Genomic DNA, 19,088 nt, shown 5'->3' on the forward strand with positions numbered 1-19,088 from the left:
CCAGGGCTTACTCCTGGTTTGCACTCAGGGATTACTCTTTTTTTTTTCAATTATTGAATCACTGTGAGACAGAGCATTACAAAGCTACTCATGATTGGATTCAGTCATACAGTGTTTAACACCCATCCCTCCACATGGTAATTTCCCAGCACCAATGTCTTCAGTTTCTCTCCCACCCTCCTCTCCCAAACCACCCCACATCCCAGCCTGCCTCTATGGCAGGCACCTCCTCTCTCTCTCTCTCTCTGTCTCTCTCTCTCTGTCTCTCTCTCTCTCTCTCTCTCTCCCCCCCCCTCATTTTAGGCATTATGGTTTGCAATAGAGATACTGAAAGGTTATCATGTATATCTCAGTGATCACTCTTAACAGTGCTTGGGGGACCATATGGGGTGCTAGAGATTGAACCTGGTCAATCAGATGCAAGGCAAACACACCCTACCTGCTGTACTATTGATACAACAGGAGCGGAAGGATGAGGTGCCAGGTGAATTTAGTCACTTTAAATCTCTCCTGGAACAGGTAGCCAATCAGAATAGATGACAGGATGGCTGGCAGGTGGGATATGGCAGCAAACAAAAGGAAGCCCCCAGCTCAGCCCTCCCTCCCTTTCTCCCTCCCTCCCTTCTCTCTCTCTTTGCCCTTCTTTCCAGAGAAGCTCTCTCTCTACACAGACTCCAGGATCAGGTAGGGCTGCGCAGTCAGATGGCCTGGTACAGACAAGCCACTTAAGCCCAGATACGGGCAGAATAAGGAGGCAGGGCTCAGACACCCAGGAGAGCTCAGGCGCAGGCAGGGCCCAAACATCCAGGCAGTGACAAGGCTCTGAGCACAGGTGTCTTACCCATGCACACATGGCCATGGTCAGAGATTAGGAAAGCCAGGACAGGATGACAGGAACCTCTGGGGTACAGTGGGGAGCCCAGTGAGAGGTTATAGAGCACAGGGATGTCACCCACTGGCAGGTGGCTATGGCGAGAGACCAAGGAAAGTGTCCACGGGACAGAGAGTGATGCAAATGTTCCTCGGAAGTGAACAGACCGAGTAGGATGAATATGGAGCTCATTCCTGGGACGGGACAGCCTCAGGGACAGGACCATTCATGGGTAAGGGAGAGGCGTGGATATCTGGGGAGGAACTCCAACCCATCTACTTTGTCTACAATAAACTCTAACTTTTTATTTTTTTTTAATTTTATAAGGTGGTTCAAAATATTTGATTACAGCTAATATTCAAACACCAATCACACCACCATTACGCCTTCCCACCACCAAATTTGGGATGTTTCCATCCCAAGCCCCAATCCCTTTCCCAAAGTACAACCGAAATAATATATTTTATATTGTCTGTTATGGAAAAATGCTGGAAATGCTACAAAAAAATATCCATAGAGGAGACAGTGTGAAGATTGTTCTATTTTGGCAGGGGCCATTAAGACATTCTTTAGAATATCACTAACCTGTTGTTAAAGGTTGAGTGATGTGAGCTTTTGTATATATATCTAAAACTATGTATATATGCATATATATATTTCCCTCTATGATTTGTTGCCTACTATTTGAACCCCATCAAATATGGTGTGGTACTGATGGAGAATGGGTAGGGAGTGTCTTATGATGTGTCTCAGATGCGCTATCCAGGAATATGTTCACTAGTACGTGAGGCTTGGCCCGAGTGTGTGGGGAGCGTCCTTGAGCATGGCTGCGGTTGTGTTCTGGAGGTTTTTGGCTGCTGGGGCTGGGTCCCTTGGGGCAGGGAGGGCTCTCACCCGCTCCCCTCTGGGGCACCTGAGTGAAACAGCCTGGCAAGGGGTCTGGTGGTATGGCTATGGAGGGTGTCAGGTTGTTCCCTTCCAGGAGAAAAAGCCGTTTGATCTGGTGGCAGATGAGATTATCTGGCGCCCGGCAGGAGGTGGTTTAGGGGTGTGACCCCTGGGTCACCAGAGGCTGGGGGGAAGTGGGCAGAGGATCTCCGCTCCCAGTCCCATTGAGCTCAGAGTCCAAGGTCCCAAAGTTCCGCATTACCTGGGTTTTGGTTTTGTTGGACTTCACTCATGCGTGATGCTCGGCCCAAGTGTGTGAGGAGTGGCCTTGCACCAGGCAGCGGTTGGGTTCTGGAGGTTTTTGGCTGCCAGGGCTGGGTCCCTTGGGGCGGGGAGGGCTCTCACCTCTGGGGTGCCCTGTAAACTCTAACTTTTAATCTGCCAAGTTTTTTTTTTAATGGAGGATTACTACTATTTATTCAGCCACTGATTAGCTGATTGAATTGGGCATGAACTCCACCTTACTTTTTTTTTCATACTTTTATTTATTTATTTATTTATTTTTCGTCTTATTTATTGAATCACTGTGGGAAAAGTTACTAAGCTTTCAGGTTTAAGTCTCTGTAATACAATTATCAAACACCTCTCCCTTCACCAGTACTCATTTTTCCCCACCAAGAACCCCAATATACCCCCTTCCCACCCCTTCCAATGCTTATGAGGCCGCTGATCTCCAGTTAACTCTTCTCTACATTGAGTACATTCATTATTTCGACAAAAGATGCACCATTATTGTTTAGAATTCCCCCCACCCCAACAATCAGAATTGCTGAAAAGGCATTGTGAAATACTTTGTTTTCTATAGCTGGTTATGAGAATCATACAATGTTGCGCAGCCGCTATTGCGGCCACGCAATTTTGGATTTCTGCAAAGAGCCAGATAATTACGAGATTGGTTTCTGTGCGTCCGGTGTTATGGCTGTGCCAGAGAGCCGCTCGTAGGGGGCAACTCAGGACCTTGGTAGGACATGAAGGACGAGCCGGTACTGTCCCCCTTCCCATGAGACTGCAGTTGCCCCGTCATCGCTGGCTCATACCTGGCTTTCCAATAAGCTCTGAGGCGGCGGCCATCTTGCTGCGGGGGGTGGGGGGGGGGGCGAAAGGGAGCAACACCCTTTCCCTCCTGGGAAGGCATGGCACTGTAGTTTAGCACATGGTCCATTCACTTTTCTGCCAGGCTCTGGACTAAGCCCTTTTGCCTCTGGAGCCATGGCCATGTATGCCGCCCAGATGCATTTTTGCCATACTCCCTGCCAAGTTTTGTACACAAATATTCATACAATTCTCAAGAAACCACTAGCACAGGAAAAGCTGCTTTTGCACTAACACTGTCTTTCCAGGCCTTAATTTAATACAACAACAACAACAACAATAGCAACAGTGTTTCAAAGAAAGTTACTCCTCCTCCAGGTAATGGTGGGAGTAAGTGTCTTACATACCTATGCACCCCAACCTCCTCAGACCCAGAGCCGCACCTATGTAAACTAAGTCCCTCACACAGAGTACTTGATTCAAGATTGTACTTCTTGAGAGAGGTGTCAGAGAACTAGTACAGCTAGTAAGGTGTTTGCCTTGCATGCAGGCAACCTGGGTTTGATCCCTCCCAGCCTATATGAAACCCTGAGTCCCACCAAGAGTGATCCCTGAGCGTAGAACCAGGAATAAACCCTGAGCACTGCTGGATGTGGTTCCAAAAACCAAAAAAGAAAAAAAAAAGTACATAAGTTTGTGCCTTGGGATATGACTCAAAGTAGAACACTTACCTTGTACGTGTGAGGCCCTAGGTTTGAGCCCCAGCATTAGGGGCTGGGGAAAAGAAGCAAAAAGGAAAACAGAACATAAATTAAGATTGGACTGAATTTGTCAGTAAGTGTATATGTGCCAGAACTTTTTTTCTTTTTGTTTCTTCAATCTGGTGTTGAAATCTGTCCTCCCAGCTTCACAGAATGTAGCTTAAATAGTTCTTTAAGCTATTTCCCCAACCCTGGTTGGTTGGTTGGTTGGTTGGTTGGTATTGGGGTGAGGTTGGGGACTACTCTCAGTTCTAGGCTTAGGGTGCTGGGGGTGGGGGCACATGCAGTTGTGGCAGGCAAGAGATAAGGGGTGGGGGGGTCTTAGTAATATAGACTAGGGCAGATAGTGTGTCTCCAAGAAAAATCTGCCCAATGGCGCAAAGGCCTTTGAAATACGGACTTGTGTAAGGACCCTGGGAAACTTCCAAGATGCAGAATTCCAGTCCCAGAACATCTTTGAACCTATTCTGGTAGGAGAACCATGGAACACAAAGGCTGTGAGAAAAACATAAAAATAGCTGCTAGGAGTTCAAAGTCTATCCATAAGAATTCCCCAACTCCTATTTGTGCAACGAATCCAGACTGAGGCCGTTATGGAAAATATTCATATAAATCCCACCCTAAAACTACTGAGTGCTCTTGGAGAAGCCTGCACTCTTTCGCTTCCCTCTTATTTCTCAAACAAACTTCTCTTACTTCACTGTGGTTTTCCTTCCTGAAATTATTTTCTATGCGGGTAGGCAGTGAACTGGAGAAAGTGAAAAGAATGAGAGCAGAGATTAGTAATTATTTTCCTTTTCCTACAATGAACAATCCTTCTCTCCAGCCTGAGCCCACGGCACCCTGAGAAGTCCTCTGGCGGTGTTCCAGGAAAAGTGATGGAGGCAGATGTCTCATCTGAGTAGTGCCTGTAAGAGGCAGTCTGAGGGGCCAGCGGAACAGCACAGCCGGCTCTTGCTTTGCTAGCAGCCAACATGGAATAGATCCTCAACGCCCCACATGGTCTCCTGAGCCCTGCCAGGAGTAATTTGTGTGTAAGTGTGCAGAGGCAGGAGTCAGTCCTGAGCACCAGTGTGGTGCTCCAGGGTGGCTCAAGAGCGAAAAACAAAACCAAAAAAAAGAGGCAGTCTGATTGGTTTTTACCTAGGTTATCTGATCGGTTCTTTTGTGAAACAGAATAGATTTAATTTTCTAATTTTCGTGGGCTGGAATGATAGCAAAGTAGGTAGGGCGTTTGCCTTGCATGCAGCCAACATGGCTGACCCGAGTTCGATTCCTCTGCTCCTCTCAGAGAGCCCGGCAAGCTACCGAGAGTATCTGGCCCGCACGGCAAAGCCTGGCAAGCTACCCGTGACGTATTCGATATACCAAACACAGTAACAAGTCTCACAATGTTACTGGGCCCACTCGAGCAAAATCGATGAACAACGGGAAGACAGTGACAGTGACAATTTTCGTACCTTTGTTAAGGGGCTGAAGCCATAGCACAGCGGGTAAGACATTTGCCTTGCATGCGCTGACCCAGGTTCGATTCCTCTGCCCTCTCAGAGAGCCCAGAAAGCTACCAAGAGTATCTTGCCCATGTAGCTGTTAGAAAAGATGAAGTCATGAAATTTACATACAAGTGGTACAATATGGAAAGTATCATGCTAAGCGAAATGAGTCAGAAAGAGAGAGATAGACATAGAAAGATTGCATTCATCTGGGGGATATAAAGTAACAAAGTATGAGATTAATACCCAAGAATAGCTGAGATCAGCACCAGGAGGATTACTCCATAACTTAGAGGCCAGCGGGTATCCTAGAGGAAAGGGCAGTTCAGATAGAGAAGGGAGCACCAAATAAAGGATGTTTGGAGGATCCTCCCAGGAGGGGAGATGCGTGTCGAAAGTAGACTATGGACTGAACATGTTTGCCACTCAATGCCTCTTTTGCAGACCACAACACCCAAAAGGAGAGAGAGAACACAGGGGATTGCCCTGCCACAGAGACAGGGGGGATGGGGGGATGGGGGTGGGAGGGATATTATCCATGGTGGTGGAAAATGGGCACTGGTGGAGGGATGGGTATCTGATCATTGTATAATTGAAACCAAAGCACAAAAAATTGTAAATCTACAACTTTAAAAAAAAATAAAATAAAGGGAAAAAAAAAGAATAATAAACTCTTGTGTTAGTCTGTACAAAAAAAAAAAAAAAAGAGTATCTTGCCCACACGGCAAAGCCTGGCAAGTACCCGTGGCGTATTCGATATGCCAAACACAGTAACAACAAGTCTCACAAATTGTTGTGAGACATTACTGGTGCCCACTCGAGCAAATCGATGAACAACAACAGGAGGACGGTGCTACAGTGCTACCTTTGTTAAGACCGGGCATAACCAATTGAACAATAGGAGCAGGGATATTAAAGGCACATAAGCATGAGCCGTGAGCTGCCAGGAATGGTGGTCCTGGGAAAGAAAGAAGCTTCTGTGAGAAGCTGCTGCTGGAAAGAAGCGCAGTGGGAGAGACGCTGGAGAGAAGCTGCTATAAGAGAGACACGGGGTCCCTTGCTCTAGACAGAGGTTGCTGTCTTCTTTCCAGCTGTAAAGAAAGGAATGTAATAACACCAAGATAACCAATGTTTGGCGTGCTATTCTATTTGTTTGTTCAGTTTGGGGACCACACCAGGCTGTGCTCAGGGCTTACCTCTGGCTCGGTGCTCAGAGACCGTTCCTGGCAGGAATCAGGGGACCAGTGGCGTGCAAGGCAAGCACCTCGCTTGCTGTGCTATCTGTCTGGCCTCTAGCATGTGATTCTTACTTGCCTTCCCAAGAAGCCAGAAGCAGCTGTTGTAGCTGTTGGCTCTCTAGTGTTGGGGTAAATTTCCGTGCTGTGAAGATCAAAAGTGGGTCTCAGGTACAGTTTGACAACTGCCACATGGAGCCAACTGCCATGGTGACAAGCTAAGCCTGTGCCTAGCTTGGTGCTCGTGACCGATTTCATCTTCTCTGAACCTTCCAGACATTCCTGAGATGATGAGATGGGGCAAAAGGAAGTCGGGAGACTCCCCCTCTCTAGACTTCAGGCTCTTCTCTCCCCCACAGCACATGAGTCACCAGCCACGTAGGGCTGGGATGGAGACAGGCCTGCACGCAGAGTGTGTGTTCCACCCCTTCGAGCTATCACTCCAAGTCCCCGAAATTTATTTGAACACATGAATTAATCTTCTGAGGCTCTGGGCTGGACGCCAAACAAGGGCCTGCTGCCCAGTGCATCAGAGAGCCCAGTATTGTCACGCCAGCCTCTGCCAGCAGGGAAAGACCTTTGTTGCCTTCGGGGAGAGAGAAAAAAGCAGGAGCCAGACTCTAAGCCACCTCCCTGTCCCTTCGTGTCCCTTTGTGTCATTTATACAGGCAGAATGAGGTACTTGAAACAACTATCTTGTCTATTTCCTGAAAACACAAAACAGAACAAAACACAGGAGGTAGATTTTGAGCCCAACAGGATGGAGTTTTGAGAAAATAATGTTTCAGTATAAAAGAAATGGCAATAGGATGTTTTTGTTTGTTTGTTTTAAAATTCCTCCCCTCCCCTTCCCTTCATTGTTTTTGTGGCAACAGGGTTACACACACGCCTGGCACCCTTAGCTGTGGTGTACCTTTGGGCGTGGGCTTGCACACTAGGTCCCAGTTTCAGTTGGCCAGTGCTGTGGTGTCTGGGAGGCTTGGGCCACAGAAAGGTTTTGTTTCCTGTTCTGCCCAGCCTTGCCTTGGTTGCTTGAAGCCTAAATTAAGCAAGTTTGGGTTTGGGGTTCCGCCTGCTTCCGTCTGACCTCATTTCCATATATCTTTAGCAGTACTCTTCCCGGAGATGCTCAGGTCTGAATGGAAAGTCTTGAGTATGCCCTTAATAAGCAAGGGCATTAATTCTCTGTGATGCAGGGATTTGAACGAAAGTCATAGAAATGTTTCCTCGACCTCCATGCAGATGTCAGGACTTTGATGACGAGGACGAAGCTGTACTGCTGAGTTGTCAGAGGAGGGTGGTGTGGAGTTCGGTGGAGCGGGGGTTAGTAAGTTCCCGAATGATCAGAACGACAAGGTCACCAGAAACCCCCGCACCAAAATAGATGGGGAGGCCAGCAAAGCCCCTGCTCATGGCATACCTCTGAAGAGCTGGAAGGTGAACAAAATCTGACTGTGGAGCAAATCTTTCACCTCTCTTTTGGGTTTTCTTTATTTAAGTGCTTGCTCCTGGCTCTGCACTCCTGGGAGGACTCAAGAGACCATGTGGGATGCCAGAAATTGAACTCAGGTCGGCTGAGTGCAAGGCAAGTGCCCTACCTGCCAGACTGTTTCTAGCTCAGATCTTTCAGCTCTTTTCCAGGCAAGATTAGCAAACAAAGCCAGGAGCCCCCAGTGAGGGTTGGGGGAATGGTGGTACCCTTAGGAAGGATCCTGTCAAAGCAAAGGACAGGTTGAACTGGGAAGAAAGCACAGTGGGTAGCACACTTGTACACAACAATCCAGGTTCCATCCCTGGAATCCCATATAGTTCCCCAGGTACCATCAGGAGTGATTCCTGAGTGCAGAGCCAGTGACTCCTGAGCACTACTAAGTGTGCTCCCACCCCCCCCCCCAAAAGGCATCACAGGTTCCTGCTGGCTCTTGTACCTGCAACCATGAACTACTTCTGTCTGCTACAAGCCATTTCTCACTTTTAATGAAATCCTTCTCTTCAAATTATAATATGCCAGATCTTAGGGGATAAGTAATGATTGGTTTAAATGAAACATAGCAATATTCCCCTTTGCAGGTGATAATTATAGATCGAAGGATATATCATATTTATATATTCTGTGTAATTATAAACATAATTCAAATGTGGCTGAAACATGCCTTTGCAACAGCTTCCCTTTTTTGTTGTCTTTGGGGCTGACCCCAAGGGTATGTTCTACCACAGCAATATATCCAAGCATCTTACAGGTAGAATTCTTTTGTTTGTGTGTTTTCTCTGGGGCCACCCACAGTGGTGCTCAGGTGCTGGTTCCGTGTCAGTGCTTAGAGGGTCCTATAGTGCCAGGACTGCACTCAAAACTCCTGCAAACAAAACTTGCACTCTGGCTGCTACATCAGGTAGGGCGTTTGCCTTGCACGCAGCTGACCTGGGTTCGATCACTGACATTTGATATGGTTCCCTGAGCACTGCCAGGAGTAATTCCTGAGCATCACTGGGTGTGATCAAAAAAGGAAAAAAAAACTTGCACTGAGCCCTTTAAGCCATCACATCACCCTGGCCCCTATAACCATATTCTCTACAACATGATCTGATGCTATCTGCTGTCTACTGTTTCCTGACAACCTAAAATGCTACAAAATCCTTCAACATGACAATTTTTTTTCTAGGTTAAATGAGAATATTGGGTATGAAGAAATTTTTTTCCTTTTGGGTTTTTTGTTTTGTTTTGTTTTCTTGGTCCAATCTGGTGATGCTCAGAGGTTACTCCTGACTCTGCACTCAGGAATTACTCCTGGTGGTGCTCAGGGGACAATGTGGGACACTGGGGATTGAATCCAGGTTGGCTGCATGCAAGGCAAGCACCCTACCCATTATATTCTCTCTCCAGTTCCTCAAGAAAAATTCTGATGGTATTTAAAATCATTCCTTTTGTTCTTGCTTCCCAAAAATCTTCAACACTTTCAAAATGTGCAGGGAAGACCCAAAGGTCAGATGCTCACCCCAGGAACTCCAGAAGGTCTCCGGAGCTTCAGAGTTCCTGGGGATTAGTAAATTTACTCCCCAACTTTGTCCACCAGGAACTATCCAGGTGGTGTCCACCTGATTCCGGCAGAACTGCCTTTGCCTCTAAGAGGCTTCCTCCCTGGTTTCCCATCATACACTATGGTGGCCTGGCAAGGCAGAGTCAAGGCTGACAGCGACTTCAGATCAACTGGGAATGGAGAAGCCCCTGCAGCTCTGATACACTGAGTGAGGCACAGGCGGGCCAGCTCCCAGGCCCAGCTTCATCCTGTCCACTGAGAAGGAAGTCTTTGTAGACCCGCTCCCAGCATCAGTGCTCTTAGTGGCTTATTATTTATGTCCTACTGGTTTGGCTCTGGTTTTGGGGCCACAACGTGTGCTCAGGGACTGCTGCCAGCTTGGTGCTTAGAGGGACATGTGGTGGCCAGGCCTCCAGCAGGCAGAGCAGGTGCTCCTTGCTGCACGCCCTCTCCAGGCCTTGAGTTGTACCATTTCTTGATTTTGCTGAGGGATTGTGCCAGGGACTTTTGGCATGGAATGTGGCTTTTGCTTGTCTTGCTGTGACAGGCTAGGAAAAGGGATCCCTTTAAATTCTGACCACAGGATTTAATCTCTTGCCCTGACCACCCCTCTCCTCTATGTAACCCACTCAGGCAGGTAACTGAAATAGGACTTTTGTTTTGGGGTAGGGGGATGTACCCATGGTCAAACCCAGGGCCTCACGTATGCAAATGTAGCACTGTCACTGTCCTCCCATTGCAGGCACCAGTAATGTCTCCATTGTGAGACTTGTTGTTACTGTTTTTGGTACATCCAATACGTCACAGGTAGCTTGCTAGACTTTGCCGTGCAGGCGGGATACTCTCGGTAGCTTGCCGGGCTCAGGAAATTTGTTGGTTGGTTGGTTGGTTTGGGGGGGCCACCCCAGTGTTTCTTAGGCTCACTCCTGGCAGACTGGAGAGACCATATGGGGTGCCAAGGGATTTGAAATCTGCATGCAAGGCATATACCCTATCTGCTAACCTAACTCTCCAGTCCCAACCAGGAGTTTTGAATCCAGATAGTTCCTATTTTCTTCCCCAACTCACTCCATAGGCCCAGGCAGCACACTGAGTCTGGTCACCGTTGCACCCCCACTTGCCCCAGTAGCTGGAAGGTGATAAAGGCCTACCCAAAACCCAGCTGTGAGGTCTGAAGAGAAGGCAGTTCCCGCCCAGTGTTTGAGTTCCCTTGTCCCTAGGAAATAAAAACCAACTTTCAAAGTTGATCGTATAATTCTTTTTTGCTTCAAAAGCAAGAATCTGCTATTGGTGGGAGTTTTCTAATACCCGCCACCTGGAGCGGGAGATGTAGGTCAACAGGTCCTACATGCACAGGAAGGGAAAAACCCTGTATTGGGGCTGGAGCGACAGTACACAGGTAGGGCGTTTGCCTTGCACGTGGCCGGCCCAGGTTCGATCCCCAGCATCCCATATGATCCCCCAAGCACCACCTGAGTGCATGAACCAGGAGTAACCCCTGAGCATTAAAAAAAACACCTGTCTTATCTCCCCAGAGGTAGATGACAAAAAACACCAGAGAATGGACCATCACCCCCTATCCTCCAGCCGGGACTAGGGGCCTGACTCCCATCCTCAAGAATGCCAACATTCAAACTCTTTGTTTCCAGGAAACCCCGCATTATCTCCGTAATGGAACAGTCTCTTGCTCATGGGTGAGGTCCAGCATCCTAGGTCACCCCAGAGAAAACCTGGGGGCTAGCTTAGGGTCCACTCCAGGGCAAGTCAGTTTCCCCTCCAGAGAGACAGCTGGGGGCTGGACAGAGGACCCCAACTCCCCCAGCCCGTCCCTGCCAGAAAGCACACCCCACAGAGGAGTACAACCTTAGTTATATATCAGAGTATTTATTGCAGAGTGTTGGGCACAGTGCGGGTGTAGCGGAGACTCAATGCCGCCAAGTCCGGGAGAGCAGGAAACCCGTGCAGGGTCTGGGCACCACTGGGCAGAGGCGGAGTACACGGGGCAGCGGGGTGGACCCGCCCTCTAGAAGCCTGACTCCCCCATGCCCCAGCCCAACATGTGCTGGCTGCCGTCTGGGCCCCAGAGAAGGCCCCGAGGTCTTGCCCAGCAGTTCTGGGACCTGGCATCTCTGGCTGAAGGGCCTCAAGAGCAAACATGTCCAGGTGATCAGAAGTCACCCAGACTTGGAGGACACCGAAGCAAAGGTCTCCTCTCAAAGGCTCCAAGTTTATGGGCCTGTGCTCTGACAGGAGGTAAGTGTGGACAGAGAAGCCGGCCCAGCCCTGCCGACAGAGGCAGCCTGGGATGGGGTGTACCGTGAGGGGCACCATCCCCTACAGAACAGTGCTGGGCTCCCCAAGAGCCGGGCATCAAGCTTTCCATGCTTCCCCACTGGCCAGCGCTTGCCTGAAGCCACAGCCCCGCAGCCCCTCAGGCACCAGAGCCTGGGCTGTGGGAGGGCCTGCTCTAAGGCATTTTCAGCAGTTCCGGTGCAGATGAACCAGGACACTGGGCACACCCCCCACCTCCTGCTCGGGTTCAGGCCTTTCCCCCCATCCCTCAGGGCGAGACTGAGGACCAGGGGATAGGACCACCCAGCGTTCCCACCCAGGGTGCTTCCTGGGTGGCCTCAGGGAGTCTGGTGGGTGCAACTAAGCTGGGGTGCGAGACCTGTCCTCATGAGATTCACCGTGACAGCAGCCAGGAAGGGGAGCCCCAGTACTGTGATGGACGGACTTCGCAGTCTCCGAAGGCAGGAGCCTGGGGTTGGCTGACACGCATCACCAGCCCCAATGTGCTCAGCTCCTGGGAGGCAGGAGGCGGGGGGTTCCCACTCTCCTGTGGCCACAGCAGCTGCAGATGCTGAAAAGGCCTGGCCTCAGGCTCAGGTGCAGAGGACAGCAGGGCCCTGCAGGGGTCTCCCTGACCACCCCCCACAGCTCTGTCGCCCAGGGGGACAGTCTAGCAAGTGCTTTGTCTTCCACATTTTAGGGTCCTTCTTCTACACCGGCCGCAGTCTGTCACTGCCTATCCTTGTCTGTCGTGCGCTGTCACCGTTTGTCCCCGTCTGTTGGTCACTGTCCCTGTCTGTAGTCTGGCCACAGTTTTTCAGCAGGCTGAGCACCAGGTGTGACCCCACTGCTGACCATTGATAGAGAAGCAGGTGGTCTGAGGTGGTGTCCTGGGGGCCACTGGCCATGCCTGACTCAGAGGGTGTTCCTTCACGGTGATTGTCACATGGACGGGAAGGTCTGGTGTAAACTTGTCAACAGATGGACGCCGGCCCAGAGTGACGTGAGGCATGGTCACTGGTGGGCAGGGACCGTGACGAGCGCCTCCTCAGGAGGTCTTGAGATGTCCACATTCTGCATAAAGGGAAACAATGAGACCGGGATAAGGAGGGTGCATGCCCTGTTGGGGTTCAGCCTCGCCCCGTGAGTTCCTGCATGACCCCCCAGACCCTGACCTTCCTTAGGAGCTCAGGAGCAGGGCCTGGACAGAGGCCTGGCATGCAGGAGTCCCTGGGGTCAATCGCAGCACCGCCAGGGTCTGACAGCCCCCCCTAGCCTGAGCACAGGACTATGATCCCACAACATCGGGCACAGATGGCCAGGATAGCCCCAAGCCCACCAGCCCTTGGTGTGGCCCCTACTCAAAAAGGGAAAAAAGAGCTTGAAATCAAGAGATTCAGGGCATGGGGGGGGGGGGGAGGGAGGACACACAAGAACAAAGAACAAAGCTGAGGCAGGACACCTGTTCCCACTTGCTTGACACAGGCAGGCCAGGGTTAAACTGTCCCATCTTTTGCCTCAGGTCTACCAAGGAGGGACATGGGCTTGGGCGGACGCATCTTGGGCAGCTGCAGGCAGGATAGAGCGACAAGTGTCAGCATCTGGGGCCTCTCTCTCAGAGCTGCCCCAGGCACCCAACCCTTGCAGGCCTCAACAGACACCCACAAAGAGCTGGGCACAGTGGCCTGGGCAGCGCCGTGCGTGTGGGCCTGCCCAGTGGGCGGGGATGTCAGGAACCAGCACCAACAACCAGTTACTTGGGGCCCTGTATCATCCAGGCTCCCCTCAGCACAAAGGATGCCTATCGGGGGGGCTCAGGGTGGTAAAGTGGCACAGCTCCCACCTTACATGTGAAGCCCCAACTTCGATCCCCAGTACTACACGACATTACTGGTGCCTGCAATGGGAGGACACACACACACACACACACACACACACACACACACACACACGCACACACATGCACACACACACATACACTCAGAGGTCGTGCCCTTCCCAGTAGTGTCCAGGTGCCAGACAGGCCTGCTGGCAGGTCCTGGAGAGAGACAGCAACCTTGGGGGTAAGAGGACACAAAGCTGTCGCGAGCCTCAAAGGCAGGAGAGCAGTCCCAGTCTGCCCTGCCACGGGACCCAATACTGCAGGATGACAGGTGTCGGGACTCTGCAGACACAGCCTCAAAAGGCATCGGTGGCTTTCTGCATGGCCCTCGAGGGAGAGGAAACTTCACTTAGGCTCTAGGAATGGTTCCTAGCAACACTGAGCTTTCTGTTTTGTTTTTATTTGGGGGGGGGGGGGACAACTGATAGTACTCAGGGATCACTCTTGGTGATCCTCATGGGACCATTTGGGGTGCTGGGGCTTGCATGCAGATTGTCTGTATCAAGGCAAGCTTGTGTACTATCTCTCTGGTTCCAAGACCTGAAGGTTTTTTTGTTTTTTCATTGTTTTTTTTTTTTTTTTTTTTGCTTTTTGGGTCACACTCAGTGATGTTCAGGGGTTACTCCTGGCTCTGCACTCAGGAATTACTCCTAGTGGTGCTTGGGGGACCATATGGGATGTTGGGGATTGAACCCAGGTCAGCCGTGTGCAAAGCAAATGCCCTACCCGCTGTACTATCGCTCCGACCTCTGAGCGTTTTTTTTTTCCAGTTTTTTTGGGTCACACCTGACGACACTCAGGGGTTACTCCTGGCTCTGCACTCAGAAATTACACCTGGAGATGCTCAGGGGACCATATGGGATGCCAGGGATTGAACCTGGGTCAGTCACATGCAAGGCAAGTGCCCTCCCTGTGGTGTTATCACTCTGGTCCCAACACCTGAAGCTTTTAACTTAAACAGGCCCCTGTTTAACAGAGGGCCACCGTGGAACCTATTACTCTTCCATAGGAGAATTTTTCTGGGGCTGAGACAGCCCGTCAGCCTCAGCATGGCCCTCCAACACTGCATCACTTGGTTAAGATGGCCGGGTGGAAAAGGTGCTGAAGAGGCCAGGCAGGGTATGGAGGAGCCCACTTAGGCTCACTTACTCAACCCTCAACCTCCAGCCTCCTCAGACTGTGCAGGGCTGCAAGGGAGCCCTGGGGCCCCTCAAGTCCTGGGCCCTCCCCCTGCCATGTCCTGTGCTCCCCAGCTCCAGGGCAATCCCTCAGGAAGGTCCTCACAGGACGACACTCAGAGCCATGGCCTCGCCCTGAGCGAAGAATGGCCTGGACAAAGAGATCAGCCCCTTGGGGCTGGACACCTGGGGAGCAGCTGCCACCCTTGGCGGAGACCCCGTCGCTACCTGAGGCCTGTCCCGGTGTGTGTTCACGGCCGCCACGTTCAGGAATATGGACTCCACTTTACAACCTGCCGAGGGGAAGAGGCGGATTGTTCTCAGCCACAGGGCAGGGGGCTCCTTTCAGGGGGGCTGGGTGACGATGGAAGAAAACAGGGGTCCCACCCAAGGAGCTCTGGAGAGTCTTCTGACAAGGGACAGAGGTCCCGGTGTGGCCCGTGGCATCCTCTGCCCATGAGGCATCTACATGGCCAGGTAGGGCTGCCCCAAGAACCCAGCTGCCCGCTGATGGGCCCAGGGCCAGCTGAGGATCGCAGGCAGAGGGGACGAGGGTGGGAAAGTGGGCACCGGGGGGTGTCTTACCGTAGGCCACGGGAGTCAGCTTCAGGACTGTGTGTAGCGGGCACCTGAGGTAGGGGAGCTCTTCTGTGGACACAGATAGAGCAGGCTGGCATGCCCAGGGCTGCCCGGCAGACAGCCCCTCTCCCCCTCCCTCCCCTGGCCCCCCACCTCCCGGGGGCAGGCCCGCACCTGCCGCCTTGTCCAGGAAGTAGGCTAAGAGGCAGCGCATCACAGCCTGGTGGCAGACGACCAGCACGTTCTCTTGCCGCTCCAGCTCCATGATGACTGGCTCCAGCCGCTGCACCAGGTCCTCATAGGACTGCAAGGCAAGCGAAGGGCATCCCTCAGGGGGAGAGCTGGAGTTTGGGGGGCCCACTCCTTCGTGAACTCAGCCTCTGCCTGTGGAGCACATGGTTAGCTCAGAGCTGCGACAGGCAAAGGCCAGCCAAGAGAGAAGCTGGGCTGGGGAGGACTGGCAGCCTGGGAAAGGGGTCACCTGCCCCGTTCCGGGCGGCTGCCCAGGTGGGGCTGGGTACTAGGCGGTCACCCAAAGGAGCTCCTTTATGCCCACCCAGGAGCCCGTCCTAGAACCCTCAGGTGCTGGATTCACAGGCTAGCAACAACACAGGTGCGAAGACTTGGCTCCCTTCTGAAAGGCCGCAGCATAGCAGGCCGCAGGGTGCGGACAGAGGCCCCACAACTTCCCCAAGACCACACATAGGGCCCATAGTTGAGCCCCTGTGAGAGCGCTTCACCAGCCCAGACTCGGACCCCTGCCTCTTGCATCCCTGGATTTCCAACTAAGCAGCTCTTCAAAAAGAGAAGTTCTAGGCCAGAGCAATAGTACAGCAGGCAGGCACTTGCCTTGTATGCAGCCCACCCACATATGCCCCCCCCCCCAAGCTTGCCAGGAATGATCCCTGAGCACAGAGCCAGGAGTAAGCCCTGAGCATCACTGGGTGTGGCCTAAAAACCAAAAATAACAAAACAAAACCATCACAAATGTCTTGGTTTGATCCCTGGCACTGCAGATCTGATTTCTCCTGAGCATAGAGGCAGGGGGACTATCCCCTGAGCACTCCAGGGTGAGGTTAAAGATTCCCCTCAAAAGAAAAACAAACCAAAAAAAAAGAAAAAAGAAAAAGAAAAAGAATCCCAGAAAGTGGAACTGAATTCACCCAGGGCTGGGTTGGGAGTCACTGTGACATCAGCGAGGGGGCCCCGACAGTGCTGGGAAGCCCCGAGAGACCCTCTCTGGGAATGAATGTGCCTGCCAGTGCAGCCGGAGTTGGGGTCTGTGCAGCAGCTACTCTCTTTTGCTGTCTGTCTGTCTGTCTGTCTGTCTGTCTGTCTGTCTCTCTCTCTCTCTCTCTCTCTGCCACTCTCTGGGCTGCTCCTGAATCCAGGCACTTCCCTGAACTGAGGTGGCAGACGGTGAGTGTTGGGGGTGGGGGTGGGGCGGAACAGCACAGGATGTCCCTGTGTGTCCCTGGCTGTGTGCAGACGTGAATGCCCGTGGGGGGTATTCTCATATGGCCACAGCTCCAGGCCAGCTTCTGGCTCCCAGATGTGGGGACCCACATAAGTCAGAGGGGTCCCTCCTTCTGACCCAGGGCCTGGGCTGAGGAGGCGTCTGTCTGCAGGAAGGTGACACATGGAGGTGGCCCAGAGTGGTCACAATTCTCCGAAGGTCACTCTGGGTCTGGATTCAGGGTTGGGTATTCAGAGCTCTGGGGAAGACAGGAGCCAGAGGAACTCTGGGGAGCAGCGGTCCAATCCATTCCAGGGCTGCAACACAGTCCACCCCAAGGAAGGGCCTGCAGCCAGTCCACTGGGATGCACCCCAGGCTCACCTACCTCTAAGACCAGTGCCTCCCTGCTGCAGCCCACTCTGCCTCCACAGAACCTTTGGGCCCTCGGCTATGGGCAGGCCTCCCAGTGGACAGTGAGTAAGCACGACAAAGCCCCCAGCCCCACTTACCTCCCCCTTAGGGTACCGGTACCGGTATTTGTCCTGGTCCCGCAGGGCAAACTCCAGAGGGTAGTGGTCCTGAATCTCCTCGTAGGTCATTTCCTCACATACACCCTAAGGAGACAGCCGGATGTCATCAGGGCCTCAGCCCCTCCCAGCCTCCTGAGCCGCCCATCTGGGAAACACTGAATTGGTATGAGAAAAAGCTTCCCCACCTGCCCATAATTCCTCCCCTTATGCCCTAAAAACAAGACCAAGCATTCACAAATTATTACAGTGAAGCGCCTTGTTTTCCATGCTGTGGCAATACAACTTCTGCAGATTATTATACAAGCCCTAGAGCAAGTGTGTGGGTCATTACCCACCACAGACACGGAACATGGGTCACTTGGCACAAGTGCTATGAAATCTTTCTGGAAACAGCTGTACAGAATTCTGGTTGAGAGCACAACTGTTGCGTCAGGACAGAGCACATTCCTCCGGCATCATAAAATGAGCTGCGAGTAGCCTGAGGATCCCACAGAGGGAGCAGGGTTAGGGGCCACTGCTCAGTAACCTCTGGGGAACAACACCTCCTGTCACCCCCTCCTCTGTCCTGAGGCCATCCTGAAGCACCCAGGCCCCCAGAAAGCAACAATAAAAAGTCCCTTATTAGTTACCCCCTCTCCGAGCTTTATGCTACAATTTCTTTTCTTTTTAAAATTTTTTAAAAGATGTTTTTGTTTGGGGTCACATTGAGCAATATTCAGGGGTTACTCCTGGCTTTACACGAAGGAGTTACTCCTGCTGGGGCTCAGGGGTCAGCATATGGGATGCTGGAGATCACACCTGGATTGGCTGCATGCAAGGCAAATGCCCTACCAGGTGTACTATCGCTCCAGCCCACTGAGATTTTTGTTTTATTTTGTATTGTTTTGCTTTTTGGGTCACACCCAGTGATGCACAGGGGTTACTCCTGGCTCATGCACTCAGGAATTACTCCAGGTGGTCCTCGGGGGACCATGTGGGATGCTGGAAATCAAACCTGGGTTGGCCGTGTGCATAGCAAACACCCTACCCACTGTGCTACTGCTCCAGCCCCAAGCCCACTAAGATTTTTTCTAGATCCCGGCAAGCTACTGAGAGTATTCGATATGCCAGACACAGTAACAACAAAGTCTCCAATGGAGACGTTACTGGGCCCGCTCGAGCAAATCGATGATCGACGGGAGGGCCTTTACTTTACTTACTTACTTACTTAGTATCTTAGGGGAAAGTTGTCCATTATTGTACAGGAGCAAGCAGGGGCTGGAGAGATAGTACAGTAGAAAGGGTGCCTGCCTTGCACACAGATAACCCAGGTTTGGTCCCAAGACTCCCCCACCCCACCCACCAAATAAATAATAAATAAATATAAAGGAAAAGTAGGAGCCGGAACAATAGTAAAGCGGGTAATGTGCTTGCCTTGCATGTGTCTGACTTAGGTTCAATCCCCGACACTATATGGTCCCCCACGTCCTACCAGGAGTGATCCCTGAGTGCAGCTCATTCAATAAGTCCTGAGCATCATGAGGTGTGGCCCCCAAATAAAACAAGCAAACAAAAAGGTTGCCAGTCATCTATTCTGTATCCCAGTGGTCAGTGTGAAGCCTGGCCTCCCTGCCCAGGCTCTCTCACCCATTGATCACTGCTCCTTCTCTGTCTTGACTTCTAGGATCTCTATGTTTACAGAGCACCAACCAGGAGCCAAGCAGACAGATGTCCTGCCCTCAGGTGGATGCGATTCCTTGGCCCAGAACCTATCCCTGAGGCTGTAAACCTGAGGTCATCCTGGAGGCTTTTCTCC

General features: G+C 51.6%; 1 protein-coding gene across 4 annotated transcripts in view; it reads right to left on the reverse strand.

Moving 5' to 3' along the window:
• Positions 1-11,262: 11,262 nt before the first annotated feature.
• PFKFB4 (6-phosphofructo-2-kinase/fructose-2,6-biphosphatase 4) overlaps positions 11,263-19,088 on the reverse strand; it is a 38,447-nt gene continuing 30,621 nt past the window's right edge. For 3 of the 4 annotated variants that reach the window (XM_056129528.1, XM_056129529.1, XM_056129530.1), the window contains exons 10-14: positions 17,273-17,377; positions 15,481-15,610; positions 15,313-15,375; positions 14,956-15,020; positions 11,263-12,741 (exon numbers count right to left, since the gene is read on the reverse strand). In XM_056129528.1, the coding sequence (XP_055985503.1) occupies positions 12,682-12,741; positions 14,956-15,020; positions 15,313-15,375; positions 15,481-15,610; positions 17,273-17,377 (423 nt within the window). In that variant the 3' untranslated portion in view covers positions 11,263-12,681. The remainder of the gene's footprint in view (positions 12,742-14,955; positions 15,021-15,312; positions 15,376-15,480; positions 15,611-17,272; positions 17,378-19,088) is intronic. The other variant, XM_056129527.1, reaches the window with a different exon arrangement.

This window comes from Sorex fumeus, unplaced genomic scaffold (genome assembly GCF_029834395.1).
Source record: "Sorex fumeus unplaced genomic scaffold, SorFum_2.1 ptg000072l, whole genome shotgun sequence".
NCBI lineage: Eukaryota > Metazoa > Chordata > Mammalia > Eulipotyphla > Soricidae > Sorex > Sorex fumeus.